Source organism: Schistocerca piceifrons, chromosome 8 (genome assembly GCF_021461385.2).
Source record: "Schistocerca piceifrons isolate TAMUIC-IGC-003096 chromosome 8, iqSchPice1.1, whole genome shotgun sequence".
In the NCBI taxonomy this organism is placed as follows: Eukaryota; Metazoa; Arthropoda; class Insecta; order Orthoptera; family Acrididae; genus Schistocerca; species Schistocerca piceifrons.
In genome coordinates, this window is record NC_060145.1 from 397,821,698 (window position 1) to 397,844,514 (window position 22,817).

General features: G+C 43.9%; 1 protein-coding gene across 1 annotated transcript in view; it reads right to left on the reverse strand.

Annotated features, from left to right (window-relative positions):
* Positions 1–22,408, reverse strand: part of LOC124712379 (farnesol dehydrogenase-like) — a 60,610-nt gene extending 38,202 nt beyond the window's left edge. The window contains exon 1 of the mRNA XM_047242674.1: positions 22,088–22,408. Within this exon, the coding sequence (XP_047098630.1) occupies positions 22,088–22,408 (321 nt within the window). The remainder of the gene's footprint in view (positions 1–22,087) is intronic.
* Between the last annotated feature and the right edge of the window lie 409 nt (positions 22,409–22,817).

Sequence of the window (22,817 nt, forward strand, 5' to 3'; positions counted from 1 at the left end):
GATGCTCGTTCCCAGGCGCCAGGCCATATCAGTTTGTCCTTTCTCAGAGTCGCTTATGTCAGTGGATTTCCACATTTGCGTTGCTCTACTCCGCTTATATACGAGGTGGAATCCAAAATTTTCGGGACTGGTGCTGCCATCCGGAAAGTAGGAGTAGTAGATCTTTGCACCGCTAGTTGGCGAGAGCTGCATAGCTGATGAGTCAGTGTGCAGAGTGGCATTCAGCTGGGAGGACGTGTTGCGTGTCCACAGTGAGTTCCGTAATACTGTGTGTTTGGTGTGTGGCGATTTTACGGTGGATCTATGAATAGAAAAGCGTGTGTGTATCAAATTCTGTGCGAATCTCGTGAAAAGTGCTACGGTGACACTTGCAATGATTCAACAAGTGTTTGGGGGACACAGCATTAGCTGTACGCATGTGTCTGAGTTCAGGGCCGGCCGTACAGACGTCGAAGATGATGCTCACACTGGAAGGCCCGTTAGCTGCACAACGCCAGACATTGTTGCCAAACTTCAACAATTGGTTCGTGCGGATCGACGTCGAACCATTCAAGACTTTGCGGATGAAGTGGGTATTGGTTATGGGAGATATCAACGAATGTTGACTGATGAACTGGGCATGCATCGTGTCGCCGCAAATTTTGTGCGATCTTCACTGCCGATCAGAAGGCATAGCGTGTTGATGTGTCCACAGACCTCCATCAGACGGCATCTGATGATCCAACCTTCTTGTCTCGGGTTATCACCGGGGATGAGAGCTGGATTTACAGTTATGACCCAAAGCCACAAGAGCTTGGGCTCTCCAAGGCCCATAAAACCGAGACAGATGAAGAGCCAAGTGAAGAACATGATCATCGTTTTCTTTGGCACCAAAGGAATTGTGCACAAAGAATTCGTCCCACCCAACCAAACGGTGAATTCCGCGTACTACTGTGACGTTTTGCGACGGCTCCGTGAAAACGTGCAGCGACAACAGCCCGAACTTTGGCGACAAGGAAACTGCCTGCTACATCGCGACAACGCGCCCTGTCACACGTCCTTGCTCACCACGACCTTTTTGGAAAAAAAACAGCATGGCGGTTGTACCCCACCCACCACACTCGCCAGATTTGGCACCTTGCGACTTTGCGCTATTCCCAAAACTGAAACTCAAGTTGAAAGGCCGTCGGTTCGGCACTCTAGACAGGATTCAAGAAGAATCGCTGTCGGTGATAAACACCCTCAAAGAACAGGACTTCCAGAAAACGCTTGACCAGTGGCAGACGCGCTGGGACTGGTGTGTACGTGCGGATGAGAACTACTTCAAGGGTGATGGTGACCATTAGTCCAAAGGTAAGGTTTTCAACAGATGCAGCACCAGTCTCGAAAATTTTGGATAGCACCTCGTACACTCAGGTACAAAAAAGACAGAACACCTTAAACCACTGGAGATAGGACATTCATATTCACAGAACATGTACATTAGTATGTCCTGCAGAAATGGTTAGCATTTCAGTCACCTCAATTCAGCATGTGTACTGTTGCCTAGCAGGCTCAGGGTCTGTCGTGGGCCCCAATAACTTGTTCCATGCGTAATGGTATCGACGCGCATAAGGCGCGAATGGCATCCTGTGGTACAGTCGTCCATGCTGCATTCACCTGATTCCGAAGTTCATCTGTAGCCGTTGGCACTGGGTCACAGTACTGCTCCTATCATTTCACCGTGTCCCACACATTTTCGATTGGTGACAAGTCTGGTGATCTGGTGGGCCAGAGCAAAAGGCTGACATCCTGTGACAAGAAGAAGGCACGTGTTGGTGCAGCAACGTGGGGCCTTGCATTGTCTTACTGAAAAATGGCGTCTGGGTGTTGTGCAGAAAGGGTATGGCTACAGGTTTCAGTATGGCCTGGACACACACCAGCTGTGATTTGTGGCTGTACCCAATATCAATCCACACCATAAGGCCTTGAGCTGAAGCTGTAAAACATCACTGTGATGCCGCTCCCCCTGTTCGCAGCGAACCAAAACGCGACTATGATTAGCAAACAAACAGAATTTGGATTCGTCTGAAAACACTATCTGATGCCATTTCTGCCCCCAGTGACGCCATTCCACACACTTTTGGCGTCTAGCACGTTTCTGCACATTCGTCAAACATAGGTGGAAAGTGAACGAAGTGCACATAATCCATGCCATAATAAACGGCGATAGACTATCACTCCTGATAGTGTACGATGTGTTACACTGTTCCACTGTTGCGCCAGAGCCGAGGAGGACGCAAATCTGCCCTGCAATGCCATTCGGATGAGGTGTCGATCTTCTCGGGGGGTGGTGGTCTGGATGATGGGACCTGAACCATCTCGTCGTGTTCTGCAGCCTTCCATGAATCATTCTGCAAACATCCCTTGCACTGCCGAAACCCTTGGACCCACACGAGCAGCAGTTTCTCGGGTGGATGCGTGGCATTCTCTCATGCCGAAATGCGCACTCTTTCAAATTGACTCATTTGACGGTACTGTTCGCCCATACGTCTGAGAGGCATCCAGCACGTCCGCTCACGTCACACTGGTCCATTACATTCAGATTATAGCGTCAAGGAGAGGTGCAGGCACATTTTGCTGGTAGCTGGTGTTGCGCCGCGATATCGATGTTCACCTTGAACTCGCGGGCCGATGTGGTTCACATGCTAATCATTTCTGCAGAACATATTAATGTACATGTCTTGTAAACATGAATGTTCTATCTCTAGTCGTTCAAGACGTCCTGTTTTTTTCTAATGCCTTGGCTTATTGAAGTATTAAATACACTCCTGGAAATTGAAATAAGAACACCGTGAATTCATTGTCCCAGGAAGGGGAAACTTTATTGACACATTCCTGGGGTCAGATACATCACATGATCACACTGACAGAACCACAGGCACATAGACACAGGCAACAGAGCATGCACAATGTCGGCACTAGTACAGTGTATATCCACCTTTCGCAGCAATGCAGGCTGCTATTCTCCCATGGAGACGATCGTAGAGATGCTGGATGTAGTCCTGTGGAACGGCTTGCCATGCCATTTCCACCTGGCGCCTCAGTTGGACCAGCGTTCGTGCTGGACGTGCAGACGGCGTGAGACGACGCTTCATCCAGTCCCAAACATGGTCAATGGGGGACAGATCCGGAGATCTTGCTGGCCAGGGTAGTTGACTTACACCTTCTAGAGCACGTTGGGTGGCACGGGATACATGTGGACGTGCATTGTCCTGTTGGAACAGCAAGTTCCCTTGCCGGTCTAGGAATGGTAGAACGGTGGGTTCGATGACGGTTTGGATGTACCGTGCACTATTCAGTGTCCCCTCGACGATCACCAGTGGTGTGCGGCCAGTGTAGGAGATCGCTCCCCACACCATGATGCCGGGTGTTGGCCGTGTGTACCTCGGTCGTATGCAGTCCTGATTGTGGCGCTCACCTGCACGGCGCCAAACACGCATACGACCATCATTGGCACCAAGGCAGAAGCGACTCTCATCGCTGAAGACGACACGTCTCCATTCGTCCCTCCATTCACGCCTGTCGCGACACCACTGGAGGCGGGCTGCACGATGTTGGGGCGTGAGCGGAAGACGGCCTAACGGCGTGCGGGACCGTAGCCCAGCTTCATGGAGACGGTTGCGAATGGTCCTCGCCGATACCCCAGGAGCAACAGTGTCCCTAATTTGCTGGGAAGTGGCGGTGCGGTCCCCTACGGCACTGCGTAGGATCCTACGGTCTTGGCGTGCATCCGTGCGTCGCTGCGGTCCGGTCCCAGGTCGACGGGCACGTGCACCTTCCGCCGACCACTGGCGACAACATCGATGTACTGTGGAGACCTCACGCCCCACGTGTTGAGCAATTCGGCGGTACGTCCACCCGGCCTCCCGCATGCCCACTATACGCCCTCGCTCAAAGTCCGTCAACTGTACATACGGTTCACGTCCACGCTGTCGCGGCATGCTACCAGTGTTAAAGACTGCGATGGAGCTCCGTATGCCACGGCAAACTGGCTGACACTGACGGCGGCGGTGCACAAATGCTGCGCAGCTAGCGCCATTCGACGGCCAACACCGCGGTTCCTGCTGTGTCCGCTGTGCCGTGCGTGTGATCATTGCTTGTACAGCCCTCTCGCAGTGTCCGGAGCAAGTATGGTGGGTCCGACACACCGGTGTCAATGTGTTCTTTTTTCCATTTCCAGGAGTGTATATTAATTCTGCTACGGTACCTGTAGAATTGTGTATAAACAATCATGCTTTGTACTGTCTACAACATATTATAAATGCCAGGTATGTATAAAACTGTTTCTGTAAATATAAAAACGTACGAGTGAGCTGGTGTAAGTATTAATGGTCATATTAATAATTAGTAACTGTGAGAATGTGCTTGCGATTAAACAAGCGCGACAGCAATTTCGAAGCTGACATCGGAGTTATGCAAAAACTACTCCAGCAGTGACGACCAACAGTGATGGGGACGTTGTTCTATGGCTGAAGGAGAGCCCCCAAGCCCAACAAGTCACCGAAAAACTTAATTTTTAGATAACAGAATGCCAAATGCTCTCCAGTCAGTGAGGAAACGAATAATAGTGACTGTATGCTCCGTAAAAAAGACATACTTGGTGCTCAACTTTCCAGTAACATTCACTGGGAAGAGGTGTTCAGATGCTTGAAATCGAACGTCCAACATGAGAATCCTCCAGCTGTTTCTTTCAGCACAATGATCCAGCACTACAAGTAAAGGTGTATACTGTTAATTTAGCTGCTTTAGGCTTCAAGCTAGTTCAGCATCACCACGAGCTTTGGTACGGTCTAATGTAATTACGCTTTGAGGCTGATGAAGGTACGGCGATTTACAATCAGGAAATTGCTTTAAAGCAGCATTTGAAGTTCAGAGTTGCTCGTCAATAGTTTCCTAAAATAAAAAAAAGAATAGAATAAGAAACCGTGACTCGTAATCAGTGAAGGTTGATCTAGACATCACAGAACTCTATTAATCACGTTTTCATCGTATATGACGTGCCCCTGCCCACCCAAAAAAAGCAAATTATCACACCCACACGTCTGTCAATGGACCAATGGATTTATGTGGAATCCAAACCACAGCGCTACTTGGTAATTTTCGCACACAGGCCAAGAACTTCCATATGTAAAAGCCACATCGTGGAGACTGCACAAGATGGACCTCAAAATATCGATGACTTCCTAATCATACACAGAAGTATCTGAATTTTACAAATCTCACAGCATTATCGCTTAATATTAAGGCTCCTACGATACTCTCACGATAGCGATATTGGCGTCCAGTTCTCAGTGTCCGTTCTCTTTTCCTTTTCGTAAACAGGAGTGATTTGCGCTCTTTTCGCTTGCCCGAGACTATTCACTGTTCGATAAATATGGGCTGGATAAGGGATTGATTTCCGCAGTGTATTTATCTTCTTCTTTTTCTTGTCCCTTTGCGCAGAGTCGGCATGGTTCAGATTTGGCATGATTGGTTTAAAAGTTGGTCAGTTGCTCTTCCTGTGCCCCTCCCCCCCTCCCCCCATCCCCCGATTACCTCACCCCCCTGTAGGGAATGTGTGTACCCGAACTGTCTGCGTCCGCGTAATGTGATTCATTTGGAAGTGTGCGAAAGTTTCCTAAATGTTTGCGAGTCGTGCAGCTGAGGCGGGACAGCCGGTATTCACCTGGTGGGATGTGGGGAACCGTCTGAAAACCAGACACAGGCTTGCCGGCACGCCGACCCTCGTCGTTAATCCGACGGGCGGATTCGATTCGGGGTCGACGCATCTCCCCATCCCAGAAGTGGCGCCTTAAGACGCACAACTATCTGGGCGAATGTACTCTGCATATTGAATGCAAAATATAATTGTAATTCTGTAAGGGCCTAGTGGCTTGCACGTTTTTAATAGTGTTAATTTTTCCGTGCTGAGGATACTTATCTCAATATCTCCTATTTGTGTGTGTCTGTCAGTGGGCGGGCGGGGCGGGGGGGGGGGGGGCACAGACGGTGAAACATTGGTGTAGTAATATCCTCATACGTGGATTCATTTGTAAATGCAGCCACAAAAAGCCTGTCTTGCGGATGCACGAATTACCTAAGCTATAAGGGAAGCCCCCTGACACATGCCGCCCACAAAAAGCTTTGCAACGTCCTCATGACTATTTAAGTCGGCCGGAAACCTCTTTAGACCATGGGATATCACTGCATACAGTCATCCGAAATGTTAGTGGATTGAGTGGAATAGAACCTGGATCAATGTCGTCGATTTCTCATCGCCAATGACTGCAGGATTTACATGATTCCTGATGATTATCGTAGAAGAGGCGGCCAGGTACCAACGCATGTGTCAGGCTGCAGTCCCACGGATTTTGCAGGGTGGTCGGTCAGTCTTATTTTGGGCCAGTATCATCTACAAATCTCAGACACCTCTCATCGCTGTCGGGGGTAATTTCAGGGCTGTGCAGTATCTGGACAAGATCCTCCATCCTACCGTCCAGACTCATTGTCGATTTTTTGGCGACGGTTCGTCTTTCAAGTCGATGATTCACAAGTACACCTATCCAAGTCAACCAACTGTAATAGCCTGTGCTGCCTGCTGACATGAACCAGATTGAATGTTCTTTGGACCAGTATGCCCCTGAAGAAACCCTCCTCACATACTGGATGACTTCAGGAGGACGATGACGAAAAGTGGACAGGTTTGAGCAGCGATGTCTCAACTACATTGTGCACAGCATGCCAAGGAGGCTCCAAGCATGTTTCAGTGTACTAGGTGGAGCAATACTAGCAGTATGTTTTGATTTCACGGATATGCAAAGATATCCACTTTCAGAGAGAATGCCTTTTTTACTATTTTTTTTCATTCAGAGTAAAATTTTTCCCCACTGGCTTATTGCCGCATCCTCTTGAATCTAAACTCATCAACGCCTGCAGATATGCAGGTGTATAAAACATTTTTTGAGCAGTCTAGTTGACGAGGTTCGAGAATTAGCTCGTACACTAAGCCGTTAGCATTTAATGTCTTGTGCTTGCCAAATCGATGGTGGAATTTGTTGTTCCCTTTACACTTTCTCTCCAAAATGCCACTGCTGACAGTGTACCTAAGTGTATGTATATAACTCCTACAATTTTTTTTAGGGAAATGTAGAGATTTAAAAGCTCCTATAATGAGGCCCACTCGTATTCATTATCCTATCCGTTCCCTCATCCTGGCAGACAAAAATCATTCTATCTGGGAGGTCAGCTCGTATGACTGCCATGCGGAGCATACTGGTTCATTGTCCAGTTAGGACAGGGATTTTTTCTTGGTGGAAGGACTGTAATGGAGTGCCCTCAGCCTCTAGAGCCCAACTGAGGAGTTGTTTGAGTGAGAGGTAGCGGCTCCATTGTTTGATAAATTGACAAAAGGCCGGGAAAGAGTTGTACTGAACCCCACACTCTCCTTACCACATCCAAATTACATAACTCGCAGACGATAAGTTAATAGTACTGGTCAGCTCTGACTTGTCTGTCGAGGTCGGACCACAGAGCTGGAACTATACAATATACAATGGTCCAAATTGCCTGATGGGCATTGTGTTCAGTGGGGACTTTCCGCCATACAACGTTTCGTATCTCCATAGGCGTGATAACATCACGAAATCGTTATTATCAGCCCATAGTATTATTGTACTAGCTGGCAGTGTCTCGTCTACAAGCATGGGGAACTGAACCTGAAGAGGGAATGAAATTTGACTTGCAAGTCAATCTAGAGGGGAGAAGAGAGTTCGAACAATGCGTAAACAAGTGTACAGAGCAAACCTAACATGATCATAATGAATGACAGAATAAACTAAGTATACGGAAAACACAGAATGGCGGGAGACAAAGGTCAGGTCCGAGGTAGTTGATGTCTAAGAACTAGCGGACCAGGTCTACTGCTGCCAGCGGGTAAACACTCAAGTCAGTGGCTCTGCCGATGCAATCTTAACGCACACATTTTGTGACAGAGTTCTGCAATATTCTCCTGGGTTACCCATGCCACACCATCTGAATCCATCTCAGTATCTGCTAACCCCATCCCTGTAAAAAGGTCATGCAGGGCCGAAAACGGTCAGGTGGCATAGCTACAGCATGAAACAAGAGATGACGTGAGATTTCCTAGCAGCAGATCGACCACCACAGGAGAGAATGTCGATACACCTGGCTCCACTGATGGGGGAAAAAATTCTGGAGGCTGGGGAACGGTTGGTCCACTGGCATCAGCAGGGGAGAGGTCTCATCCACTGGCGAGTGGAGAATGGAGAACACTGGTTCAAATTTCACGGGCTCTGCATTGGCAGTCATGAGAGCTGCTCCCAACAGCTCCCTATTCTGGAGTAAAAGATAGGAAATCGGAAGGTGCAATGGAGGTAGCAGTGGGTGAGCACACTCGCACAATTGGGGGCCTCCCAGCAGGACAATGCTGTGACTGACCCCATCGACTGGCTAGCTTGGAGACAGTAGTGCAGAGGATACAATGAGTTGCATATATAACTGATTCAAATGATGAGTCAACTGCTCCCAACCAATATCTACTACAAATAAGCGCCAGCCTTAGTTGCCCACCATGATGCCTAGCAGCCACCCCTGCTGCCCTGCTACTGGCCAGAAGTCCAGGACCAAATGATAGCTCTATGAGAAAAATGCGTGGGCCACAATGGTCCAGGGCATCCATCTCAGGGTACAACAGATCCAAAAGACCAGACATCTGACGCCCATGCAAACATTGCGCTATATTGTACCCATTAAGAGGCATCATCCAGTACGTGGGAAGAAAGCTAGACAGCGCATTGTCATGGAATGAGACAAACGCAGTTCTTCATTTGGGTTTTGAATATTTGCCTGATTCACTCCACCTCTGAGTTAGAAGCCAGGGAAAATGAGGCGGTAGTCGGATGCTGGATACCAACGTGACTACAAAAATCTGAGAATTCCTGCTACATAAAGTGTCAACCATATACAGAGACGAGGATCTGGGGAGATCACTTGATAGCAAAAGTGAATGACAACATGCAAATAGTTGTAGCGGACGTTGTAGAGGACAGGTTGACCACATGTGGGAACTTTGGCAATGCATCACCCACCAACATTCACGTGATTCCCAAAAGAGGGCACGCAAAGTCGAAGTGTTTCCTTTCCCATAGGTGCTCCAGAACTGGGCAGATGTGGCGTCACAGTCTGATTCTGTGCACAGACCGCACAAGCCCACACACAGTGTCGAATCATGATCGATTGTCAATCAATACACATGACGCCATGCCAAAGCCTGGAAAATACGCCAGAGTGACACATGCAGTCTATACAAGTCATCCACAATGAAACAGAACAGTCCTGCTTAATCCATACAAGATTTGATTACATGTTTTGAATGGAAAGCTGGAATATACGAGGGGCGTTCAGAAAGTAAGCTCCGATCGGTCGCGAAATGGAAACGACTATGAAAATCCGATAAAGCTTTGCACAGATGTGTTGGGTAGTGTCTCTAGTATAACCCCAGTTAGCATCACGTCGCTCTTCTCATTTCTGAGCTCGCAGTGAGTGCGTAAAAATGTCTAGAAAATAGTGTCTGCCGCCAAGTACGAGGGCCTGGTGAGAAATTTCGCCTGAAGCTATGCAGCTAACATTACATAACTGTCGTGCTGTTTCTTCTTCAAGACAATTCTCAGCCGCATTCTGCAGGGGCAATGAAGATGCTCCTGCATCGTTTTCAAATGGAAATGTGAGATTACCCACAATACAGTCCGCAATTGTCTCCCCCTGAGTTTCATCTCTGGTCACATGAACCGCTGTCTTTGAAGACAACATTTTGACACAGACAACGAGGTGTAGGCCAGCGTGGAGAATTGGCGGAAAGCACTGGCGGCTGCCTTCTATGATGAGGCTATTGAAAAGTTGGTACAACGCTATGACAAAAGTCTAAGTCAGAACGGCGACTACATAGAGAAGTAGCTGAAAGGTGTAGCTAATTGTTACAAGTAAAACATTTCTGATGTTCACTGTGGTTTCAGTTTGGCAATCAATCGGAGCTTACTTTCTGAACAGGCCTCGTATATTGCTCTGTGGCCAGCATTAGACTCCCTAGACAATACTGAGCGTATCTTGCAACTGAAGAAATGTACACCACACCAAATCTGCTCCTGAAGGAGTGCATTTAGGCCATTCCATTTGGGCTACTGAAACTATTTTCCAGGAAAACGGGATGGTAGCCATGGTGGCTGTGAACCCCCATGCTGTCAAAGGAAGATCCAGCAATATCTGGTGCAGGTTACTCTCCAGTGTGAAAAATAGAGCCTTCTGTCAATCAAACTTTGGATTGGGCCTGGCCAGTGAGCACGACAGCACTTCTGCACTATCGTGCTGTGCAGCAGACCAGTAATGAATGCTGTAGCAATAAGTACTGAGAAGGAGGGCCCACTTCTGCAACTGATGGACATTCCGATTTGGTAGCTTAGAGTGAAAGCTGGATAAAGAAACCAGGTATTTTTGGTCAATAATGAGTAGAAACTTATTTCATACAAAAAAAGCGTGAAAATTTTTAACGCCGAAAAAGATTACCAACACCTTTTCCACCTGAGAGTAATTAACGCTGCGCCTCTGATAGCACCTTCAGTGCATATAGTCCAGTCAGATAGCAGATATACCTTGCAAAAGGTGGGGTAGAAGAGTTTATTTTTTCAACTCGTTCATATGGTTGGAAAGATTAGAAAATCGAGTTTTGCCAACAAAATTTCGCTTGGGAAAACTTTCTGCAGTCAAAAAACTTGGAAAATTTCAAAATATCTCAGTTTTTTTGCTCCTATCGCTTTAACGTCTATTTTCTTTTTTAAAGAGCACAAAATTCTCTACAAATTTGATTCTTGCCATTTTTTTTCTACTCCCAATATCTAAGGCGCTACAGTGCCTCAAAAAATACCTTTTTTTCATATTTTGAGCATAGTGGCAAGATACCTTATTTTTGAACACTATTTTTTCAGTTTCTGTTTGTGCAGTATAAATACATTATGCATCATGTTATATGTTGGAATTTACCACCTCACATTCAGGTATTCAATTTCTCTGTATGCAACATGAAGATTGCTGGGCACCGAACTATTGTGATTCTTACATCACTACCTGAAGTTCACTATGGGCCACCTCAGCCCTGGTATTTGTAAAACTATAAATATAAAAATACATCATTAAGAGACATACACACACACACACACACACACACACACACACACACACACACACACACAATAAATTGTCTGAGGAAACTGAACTAGCTGCTCTGAAAATGGTTCAAATGGCTCTGAGCACTATTGGACTTAACATCTGTCGTCATCAGTCCTTTAGAACTTAGAACTACTTAAACCTAACTAACCTAAGGACATCACACACATCCATGCCCGAGGCAGGACTCGAACCTGCGACCGTAGCAGTCGCGCGGTTCCGGACTGAGCGCCTAGAACCGCTAGACAACCGCGGCCGGCAACTAGCTGCAATAGGCAACCTAATTAGGTAGGTAATTATTCTTGTGTATAAAAGCCACACAGTTGACATTAAAAATAATTAGCTTTATTACAGTTAAAATGCATTGTCAGTTACTAAAAAATGTTGACAGTTCTGGGTGTGTAATACTTGTAATATCGCACTTTAGCGCACTTGGGACAGATATGAGCATCACTTCCAACGTTTTGAGGGGCCAGGTTCCTCAGTGTCACCAGAAATACCTTGAGTTACGGATTCAGGGTCTGTACATAGAGTTGATCCCAGATTGACCTCTTCTTTAAACAGCGAGTTAGCCTCAGCAAGTTCGTTGATTTCGTCAGCGGTTTCTTCAACATCCTCCATAACATCTTCTTCACTGTCTTCATATAAAAATTTTGGCACGTTTTCACAGTTGACCCCAATACATTTCTTGCAAATTGAAGAACATTTCAAACCCGCTTTTCTGCACGAGCACGCTCAGCCACAGTTCAGCTTGCATGAGCATGAAACAATGTGAAGAAGTGCTTCAGGTGCTGGATCTTAGCTCATTATAACGTGTGTTGGACATTGGTCACTGTGATTCCAGCCCCATTTCTCAGGAGGTTTCCAGTTTCCCATCCAACTTTGGGCTTGTTGATAAGTCCGCAACGAATGATGTGCAGCATCTTGTGTGGGTGGCAACCGTGCAAGATTCAGTTTGCTTTTTGTGGCAGACTTGGCGAATAGCTGGTACCGCAAATGGTCTAGTGTGTGGGAGCTGCTGACACCTCCACTATACAATGCGATAGTAACCTGTTCTCCTGCTGTTATTATTTCTTCACGGGTAGCATGTGGTTTATTGAACGTGCAAAGCGCTGAGGTTAGGTGTTCATTTTTCGCAACAATATTGCAGCACTTAATTTTTCCTTGACCAAAAAAAGCGGATGTTGTACCACATCCGCTAAAGGCGTGAGTGAACAGAATATATTCACTGTCAAACTAGTAAGATGCAGTGAGAAACCACTTGTCTTCTGCATTTCCTCAGTGTCACCAGAAATACCTTGAGTTACGGATTCAGGGTCTGTACATAGAGTTGATCCCAGATTGACCCCTTCTTTAAACAGCGAGTCAGCCTCAGCAAATTCGTTGATTTCGTCAGCGGTTTCCTCAACATCCTCCATAACATCTTCTTCACTGTCTTCATATAAAAATTTTGGCACATTTTCACAGTTGACCCCAACACATTTCTTGCAAATTGAAAAACATTTCAAACCCGCTTTTCTGCAGGAGCACGCTCCGCCACAGTTCAGCTTGCATGAGCATGAAACAATGTGAAGAAGTGCTTCAGGTGCTTTAAGAAAAATAAATTTTCAATGCCTTGCCCCAAACCGGTCATGAGCACAAGCAGGTCAACATCTTCTCCTACAATGACAACACTTCCAAAATCTTTGGTTCTTGAAATGGCAGATGTTACAATCATAACGTCATCATCTTCTTGTGCCTGGAGCACTTCAATGCTACACTCCAGAAATTCCTTTTTAAGAAGTGTGATCAAATGCATCTTGTTTCGTTCGTTATACAAGAACTTGTCTTGGTTCACCATCTCTGATTCAACCACAACGTCAACCGAAGAATGTTTTTTGGACCTACGAATCCTCTTAGCCCTCTTTGTGCTACATTTGTCTCCCTCACATGGATAGCCATCATATACAATAGCAAATTGAGATCCAAAATGACGTTGCAGGTAAGAAACATAGCTTTGGGCTATTGACTTGAAGCAAACATTTCGAGTCCAAGTCACTTTGTGGATAAGGTACCCTCCATCAATGACAAAAAATTTACTCGGTCCACCTGACTTCACATCTTCCACTGGAACGAAGGCATTGTAGAACGAAGATTTTGTTCCTTTTCGCATTCCTTTTTCTGAGAATAGGAACATTGGGTAAGGAGCAAGTTCATATTTCAGAAAGGCTTTTAACTCTTCTTCACTTCGTTTCATTAAACAAATCCTTTGGAAAAGAGTTAAAGGATCAACAGGAGTAATTTTAGTGCTCCCAGCTTTTACAGAACTGAACGCAGAAAGGAGAGTCGCAACTTTATCTTTTCTACGGAACTTTACATCGTAGAAATTGTCACCAAATTCAGGAAGGTCAATCTCCACAATATCCCTTGCCTTCCAGTACAGAGGCTTATCAAATGTGACAAAGCATGTAGTCTGACTATGTCTTTTACATGCATCTCTAGCTATCATCAGAGCAGTATATAAGGTGTCATAATGGGTTGGTGATGAATTAAGAAATGGAAGACACTTTATTTTACAACGTTCATATTCTTTGCCTGTCGTCAAGCGTTCCATGTAACCATTCCATCCTGAAACAACTACATTCTGAGACCATTTACAATATAACCACGTAATTTCCGCTGTTGAGATGACGATCTCACCTTTTGCAGGAGCAATTATGTCCAAATCTTCAATTTTTATAGCCTTCAGCCCTCCAACTTGTGTTCTGTGGAATGTCTGTATGTCATTTTTTCCGGCTTCACTAACGAGTTGAGCTGAGGGACGATGATTCAACTTTTTAATATTTTTCTGAGAAAGCAATGCATCATGAGGAGTAACACACATTAAACCTCCCATTGCATGAAAAGTACCAGTTCCATCTAGGGTGTTTACACTGAAATCTGCATTATCAAACACAAATTGGCAAAAAGCGTCACTTTGTTGTCTTTCGTTGTCAAGCTGAAGGATTGAAGACACTTCCAATAGGGCAGCTTCCGTATAAGATGCTGCAAAGCCAAGGGAAGGCAAAACCTGGATGAGATGTTTTGAGCCAAACTTCCGGTACAAGTATGCACTAATAGCAGTCAAAAGTGATGAAATAAATGAACCTGGCCTCGCAGCACTTATGAGTGCATGAGCAAGAGAAACACACATTTTCCCCCATTTTCTGGGAGACCGCTTGTGTTTCAAAATTATAGTTTCAAAGAGCAATCTTACAGATTCTGTTATGACAGACTCTACATAACATAAAAAATTATCAGAGGGAGGGTACTGTTTTACATCGCACTCTACTGATCTTATATCGTCTAATATGATATTTGCAGCTGCTTTAACGATTCATAGTCTTTCTTGCGGAGGATCTGAATTTCTTTTGGTGCACCAATTTTCATTGAGTAGTTGGTGCACAACATTCTTGAAACATACGACTGCTGGCTTTGAAGCTGTTTCAGCTATCACCACATCGTCACCATATTTCTGGAAAAGGCGAGCCTTGAAAGTTCGAATATTAGGACGAGGTGATGTGGGTATTTACTCTAACAGATCGTTCATAGAAAACTGACATTCTTCTGTATTGGTTTCCAGGTAGGCAAATATAGCCTCCATGTCTTCATCTACTTGTGTTGCAGGTCGGTAACCTCGTTTCTGTCCAGTAGCTGAAACACGGTGAAAGAACTTTCTGTAGCAAAATCTGTGGTACCACCCATCTGCAGCAACCAAATCATTTACATTTTGAATCTGCTCTATCACTTGTTGACCAAATTCATCACCACGTCGTTTAGCCTGTTCTAATGCTGTCGATTGCACTTCCAATTTCATTACTTTGTAAACAAAATTTCGTTTGGCGTATGGTAATCTTAACTGCTTGGTTAAAAAGCCATCAGAATTCCCTTTTGCACATAAGAAGCATTTCTCTTTGAAATTGAACTGATTTTTTTCCCGCGACGGACGTAGCACGCCTGTTGGTTCCTGAGGATGTCGAAGGCTAGCTGCTATCATTCTCTCATTAATGTACTTCTTGTAGCATGCTTCATGCACCATTACTTCACCGAGCGTTTTCAAAAAGCAGGTGTGAGCAGACTCCCTGCGTTTACCACTACAATCGATAAGTGTGCTCAGTCCTTTCTTTTTCACATTGCGTTCACCACTCACCACAGTTTTTTCGCAAATGAAACACAAATTCATGTCAGACATACTCATTTTCAGCACCACAACATATACTGAATGGAAGCGACTCCAAACTGTAGGACCCTTATTGTTGTGTGCTAATAGTTGTCAGCGCGCTGTGAACAATCACCAGAGATAATCGCCTTCCGCCCGCCAAAGAATAAATACCCTTTGTCCGCTAAAGAACAATTCCTACATACTTTTTCTTATAACTGATCATTAACGTCAATCAACTGTAGAAAATGTACGGCACCTGCATGCAATCGTATTACATATTGTAACACAAATAAACTTCACGCAATCCGACGTCACTGTGTTCGTAGTTACTGAATATGATGCTGTTTGTCCTGGTCCTGCAGCAGAGTGAGATGGTAAATTCCAATGAATAACATGATGAGTAATATGTTTATACTACACAAATAGAAACTGAAATAACAGTGTTAAAAAATGAGGTAATTTGCCACTTTGCTCGAAATTTGAAAAATTGATATTTTTTGACGCGCTGTAGCGTCTTAGATACTGGGAGTAGAAAAAAATGGTAAGAATTAAATTTGTAGAGAATTTTGTGCTCTTTAAAAAAATAGACATCAAAGCGGTAGGACCAAATGAAACAGATATTTTGAAAAAACTGAAAAAAGCTCGATATTTTCGAATTTTTTTGACTGCAGAAAGTTTTCCCAAGAGAAATTTTGTTGGCAAAACTTGGTTTTCTAACCTTTCCAACAACATGGACGAGTTAAAAAAATAAAATCTTCTACCCCACCTTTTGCAAGGTACAGGCTTTTTTCTGACAGTTTCACTGCACCAATAAGTGATAGTTTGCTCGGCCTCATCTAGATTCTGATATGATAGAACCACACCAGTGCGATACTGGGACCCATCAGTGGCCAGGGTTAGCGGTTGCCTAGCGTAAAGGAAGCCAACAGGCAACAAAAACACTGCTTCAGATAATGAAAATCCGCAAACCACACGGATCTGTTGCCATTTTGACGAAGCGGATTAAGAGGATGGCAGTTGTGTTCGGCCTAGGGAACGAACTTTACATGCCAAGAAATCTTTCCCAAAAAGATTGGAGCTCCTTTAGGTTCCTGGGATCTGACATGCTAGTCCGTAGGGGAAACCACCTGCAGATTTCGTAAATGTGTGGAGACCCTGACCTAGATGTCATCGAAGTACTTTATGTAGCAAGAAATGTTCTGATTAAACTGTTCCAGATATCACTGATAAATTCTTGGCACAGACGAAATTCCAAAGGGGAAAGCGATTAAACTGGTAAAGTTCAAAAATCCAAAGGGGGTCGTGAGTACTAATTAATCGCAAGAAACTGCGTCCAACGGCAACTGCAGGCATGCGCCACGCAAGTTGATGAGCAAGAAATAAAGCCCACCTGGCAACTTCGCCAACTCCTCCTTCCTCAGAATTGGATACGAGTCCAACACTGCTCGTAGACAGTATGTTTAACATCACCGCAAAGGCGCCCGGCGCCATCTGTCATCTGCATCACCACCAAAGGCATGGCCCACTAGCTTAGCAGAATAGGAGAAATGACACCAAGGTCCTGCCAATGCTGCAGCTCGGACCTTGACCTTGCCGCGCATGGCGAAGCATCTGCATCGATCTCGATATCTTCTGGCGGGTATACGAAATAATGTATCAGAAACAATATTCAAGTAGGTAACATGTTACTATGTAAGAACTGAAAATACGTTCTTGCATTAATTGCAGTACCTGGAGGAAGGTTTAGGCAATGATTTTCATCATACATTATCAGGTCCTGCGTTGCCAGAAGTTATAAGTTATTGTTAGGTTTCGGCTGGTGCCATATTTACACTTACAGAAACCTGTGGCAAATACGATTGTCTCACGAATATGCCGACAAACGACCTAAAAACGATGAAGGTGGTTCTGTTCTTTCGAAACTGCATACGTTGTAATAAACTAAATTTAGAATCAGTTGTCAGATTTACTAACTATAATGTACTAAATTCTTGTAATATTTGTGCATCTTACTTTGACATTGTAATCTCCATTGATGTTAAGATCATAAATACTCAAAAAATAAACTGCTAATCGAATTCAGAAAGAATACCTATCTTAACAATGCAAGAATACACCCTCATAAACTGCCATGCACCTATAAATGCAGACAACAAAAGAAATCTGGAGAAAGTGAATAAATTCTGCGATCTTTTAGAAATTGAAATTTCTATCATACCTAAAAAAAGTACGTTAATATACTTCTTGGTGATTTCAATGTGCAAATTGGGAGGGAAAAGAAATTTAGGACTATTGTAGGTGAATATCCAGCACACTCAAGAACAAACGGAAATGATGAAAGATTGATAAATATGTGTAAAATGTTCCAGTTAAAACTCATGTCCACACATTTCCTCAAACTACCAAGAAATGCCAAAACTTGGAGACATCCAAATCCAAACCTAGAAGAATTTCAGCTGGATCACATAGCCATATATGAAAGGTATATCACGGAAATTATGAATGTTAAAACAGTCAGAAATGGGGATTTCGACTCTAAGACTAAAATAAAATTTCTCCCATCTAAAACAAAAAAGGTGACCAAGAAAGTGATCAGATACAACACCACACACTAATATTACAAAAGAAAATATAGAAAAATTTAGAGAAGAATTTGAGACAAGTAAAGAAGGAGATTGGCGTGAACTCCAGATACAAATAAATCAAGCACCAGAGAAAACTTTAGGATTGGCCAACAATAAAAAGAAGACATGGTGCAATGAGGAGTGTGAAGAAACACTAATACAAAGAGTTCAAAAACGGAGAAAATGGAAATGTTCTAAAAAAGAGGAAGACCTTGAACAATTCAGACAACAAAGGAAAGAAACATCAAAAATAATCCGGAAATCGAAAGAAACTTTGAAAATTCTCAGCTTATTGAAACAGAAGAAAATTTCACCAAAAATAATACTGGAAATTTTTGCCAAACTTTTAAACACATACTTAAAGGATATCAGACACCAGGTATTTGTTTCAAAGATGAAAATGGCAAAATCGGATTAAATAACAAAGAAAATTGTGAAATTTTAGCAAAATTTTTTATAAAGCTGTTAAACTGTCTAGTTCCAACAGATAAATTAGAATTTCCAGTGACAAGTAAAAATCTAGAGAAAGATTTCCCACCAACAGAGTTATAAATTCATGAAGCCATCAAAACACTCAAAAAGAATAAAGCAAGTGGTGAAGACTCGATTATAGCGGAATTGTTGAAGTGATCAGAAACAAAGTTCATAAAGGACCTATAACAGCTTCTTAAGAACATTTGGAAAACTGAAAAGATTCCAGTTGAATGGAAAACAGCATTAATCCACCCGCTACATAAAAAGGGAGACAAACAAAATGTTAGTAATTATAGAGAAGTGTCACTTCTTCCAGTGGCATACAAAGTATTATCAAAAATTCTCCTGAACAGAAAGGTAGATACTTTAGACAAACAACTGGGAGAATACCAGGGTGGTTTTCGAAAGGGAAGATGCTGTGAAGAACAAATTTTAAACTTAAGGTCAATAATTCACCATAGAATGTTAACCAGCAAACCAATAATAGTGTTAAAAAAATGGTTCAAATGGCTCTGAGCACTATGGGACTTAACATCTGAGGTCATCAGTCCCCTAGAACTTAGAACTACTTAAACCTAACTAACCTAAGGACATCACACACATCCACGCCCGAGTCAGGATTCGAACCTGCGATCGTAGCGGTGGCGCGGTTCCAGACTGACGCGCCTAGAACCGCTCGGCCACACCGCCCGGCAATAATAGTATCATTTATTGATTTCAAGAAAGCATTTGATTGTATAGGCAGAGAAACAAGAGATAAAGTCATTAGAGAATCTGGTGTTAAATCAAAATTAACAAATATAGTTCTTGAACTGACCCTACTACTTATCTTAGAAAACAGAATTTTATGGGAAGGGGTTACTTAAGAGGGATACGTAACATCCAGTTAACTTTGTAATAGAAACTCAATAAATAAGACTGCTGCGGTTTATCCACAGAAAGAAAAGAAGTAAATGTCCTGTAAATGTGAAACTAACATAAACTCTGATCTTGAAAGTTGGCGTAACACCTAGATACTTCGTTTCAGCGAAGTCATCAGTCATGTTAACACAATCATGTTTACAATTTACACTTAAATTTACGATACAGACAATGCGATAAGTCTAGTTTGTAAAACGGTAGGCGCGAGATGATTTCTAATACTTTTATAACATATATCGACCTTTCGACAGCACAGCTAAAAACCGCCATCGACAGGTGTATTCTGAACGAAACCATGACGTTCAGATATAATTCTTCTTCTTCTTTTTCTTTCAGGAAGAACGTAAGTTTCAATGGTAAGTAGACGCAGCGATGAGCATTGTCAACCAAAGCAACGCCAGCTTTTACACGAATCGATACGAAACACAACTATATATCAGCTGCGGTAAGCGACATTATGAATCGCCCTATAACTGAACTCAACAATGAACAAAATCCTACGATAGCGACACTACTTGCCGTCCGTATATTCGAATTACATGCAGTTTTGTGTGTGCGTGTGTGTGTGTGTGTGTGTGTGTGTGTGTGTGTGTGTGTGTGTATGCGTGTGCGTGTGTGTGAGAGAGAGAGAGAGAGACCAGGGTAGGGGAGACGGAGAGACCAAGTCTACTGATAATACAAGCCCCGTCTTTTTCCGCGTCTAGGTGGCCACTGCTGAAATCCGGCCTTGATTGAAAACGCTGCTTAACTGCCTTTGCACGAAGTGCCAGCGAAACGCCATCAGTGCCGTATTACAGTCGTTGTTTAGATCCGGCGATAAGGCGTTAGTTTGGCACTGTTCGTGGTACGAGAAATAAACCGAACGGTTTCTGTCTCTCTTCTACACTCTTCAGAACGCGTTTAAAATCTTGGAGTTCTTCTGTGAAAAGCGACGACTTGCAGAGATGTAAACAAAAATGAAATCCGGAAAAATCTGTGTTATCAGCTACCGACGCGCGGGGCACAGAACGTAGCATGGACCGGAGTGGAACGGCAAATGCTGGAAAGGCGGCGGCACCGTTAACTGAACAGCACTGCTGGATCACCGACTCACCGACTTGCGCTGCCTCCTCTCTCTCTCTCTCTCTCTCTCTCTCTCTCGCCCCGGCGGATGCTGTCCGTGTCCCGTTCGCTGCTGCCTTGCTTGCCTGGGTCAGAGACCGCTTCACCACTTCCTTCAGAAAGATCATTTCAACAGCTCGTGTCGTCTCGACTGTGATTGGCTGACGTTGGCGGCACGAAATTTCACCTCTTTTCTCGTGAACAACTACGCCACTTCCTCACCGTCAGTATATTTTTGCGATTCTCGTTCCTGGGAATGAAATGTGAATATAGGAAGTCAAATCAGCTTTATTGAATATGGCCTACTAAAAGAAAATACTAATGAAGCATAGTGAATGGATTACACTCTGTGGAAACGAAATATAGAGATCAAATCATCTTAGTATGGAGTAATTCAGCAGTAATTTACCCATAACATTCATGTTAATTGGTAATTTAGTCATTTTGCGCCTTAAAAAAGCTGGTGCGATTCAATATAGTACATACAGAGTACAATGAGAAATTTTTAATCATACAGAGGCATGTACATGGGTGTCCGCAGATTTATCAAAGAGGGGTGAGATTTTATAACTGCCATTTTTGAGACAACTTATTCAGTGAGCTTGGGATTTAAATTTGACAGGAAGGGCAAAAAAAATTTTTGTATCTCAAACGAGTGACAGGTACCCCCGCAATTTTTTTAAGGTAGATTACTTTGATACCTAAACAGTAAGGATTTCACTAATATACGCAAAGTACATATTTGTATACTATTAATAACAATAGAAATGCTATCTTCGTAATTCTTCGATGTGAAATTGCATCTTCCTTACAATTAAACGCTGGTAGTCCAAAGAGTTACCCATAAAAATATTTATATAATAAGAGTGTTTGATGACATGGAAAATTAAAATTTTTGAATTGGGAAAAAGTGAAAATGAATGAAGAAATCCTGTTAAATCACAATAACAAAGAAAAAACATCAAAAAATCCCACATTAATACTCTTAAACGTGAAGAACACTTAGACTCTTAACGGAATTTCACATCGTACCATCTTATTGGATTTATTGCATTATTTGCATACCTTCTATTTTTTACTTTCGACTGGCGTAATTTGTTTAGAAAGCTACATTTTTTTGGACTCTTTGAGTAAAGTGTAGCCCAGGGCCAGCAGTCAGCTAGACAGCGGTCGGGAAGCTTCTCGAAACCATCCTGAAATAGTCCGGTACAGACCACTTTCAACAGCTTAGGATTGAACTAGGCGGTCCTCGCCCCCCAGTCTGCCAACCAGTATTTTCTGTTACCCTCCGAAAATTTTAAATGTATGGTTTAGTAGAACCACAGATATGACAATTTCAAATCCGTTCTAAACTTTTTCGCCCTTACATGCACCACTTGAAACATCGAACTCATTAACCCATTTGTAAAGTAATCAAACGTTTGAAGCTGTTTTATACGTGGAAGATCGATTCTTTGAAGAAACGGGGACAGGGGATGGGGTGGGGTATTGGTACTTCAGAATCATCGACTTCTATCGTCATAAAAGTGTTTAGCATGAAAGAAGGAATGACCTGCAGCTTGTGGAGGCGACGACCGAGTCCCAAGACGCGCAGCCCGCGTGCTGCGAGGCGCGTCGCGACGGCGGCGCCGATGCCCGCGCTGGCGCCAGTGACCAATGCAGCCTTCCCTCGCCAGCGCTCCATGCCACGGCCTTCCGCCAACTGCGCCTCTTGTCTCAGCGCCGCTGAGGATGCTGCGGCAGCGGCTGTGCGCGGGGTGGGAGAAGCAGACGGAAACGGGTTACCCACTCCTGGCACCTGCAATGCGTTCAGGTCAACCCAGGTTACGCTACCTGGATTCAACTTTCCATTCATCGATATTAAATATGACATTGTTCAGAAACCTCTGTGTGGTCTAGCAGGTGGTATCGCTGGTTGCATAACTGGAGTTTGTAGTCTGGCCCGACATACGCATAGGCCAGGTAATAAGCCTGTCAGACTAGTCGAATGTATTCGGTGCTGTCGCGCTACAGTGTTGGACAAATATATCGAAACACAGCGAGAACTGCTTGCTTGAGCATAAATGTAGATGCACTTGTGCAATGTCCTCAACACATTGCAAGGATCGATTGTGGTCAGAACACCGTTCTGCTTAGTTGAGAGTGTATTATGTCGAACCTAAGTGAATTCGAACGTGGGCAGACTGATAAGAGGTCCTATGGTGGATGCTTCCGTAACCAAGATAGCGGAAAGTTTCACGTTTCAAGAGACATTATATCGAAGATTTTTCCCTCATACAAAG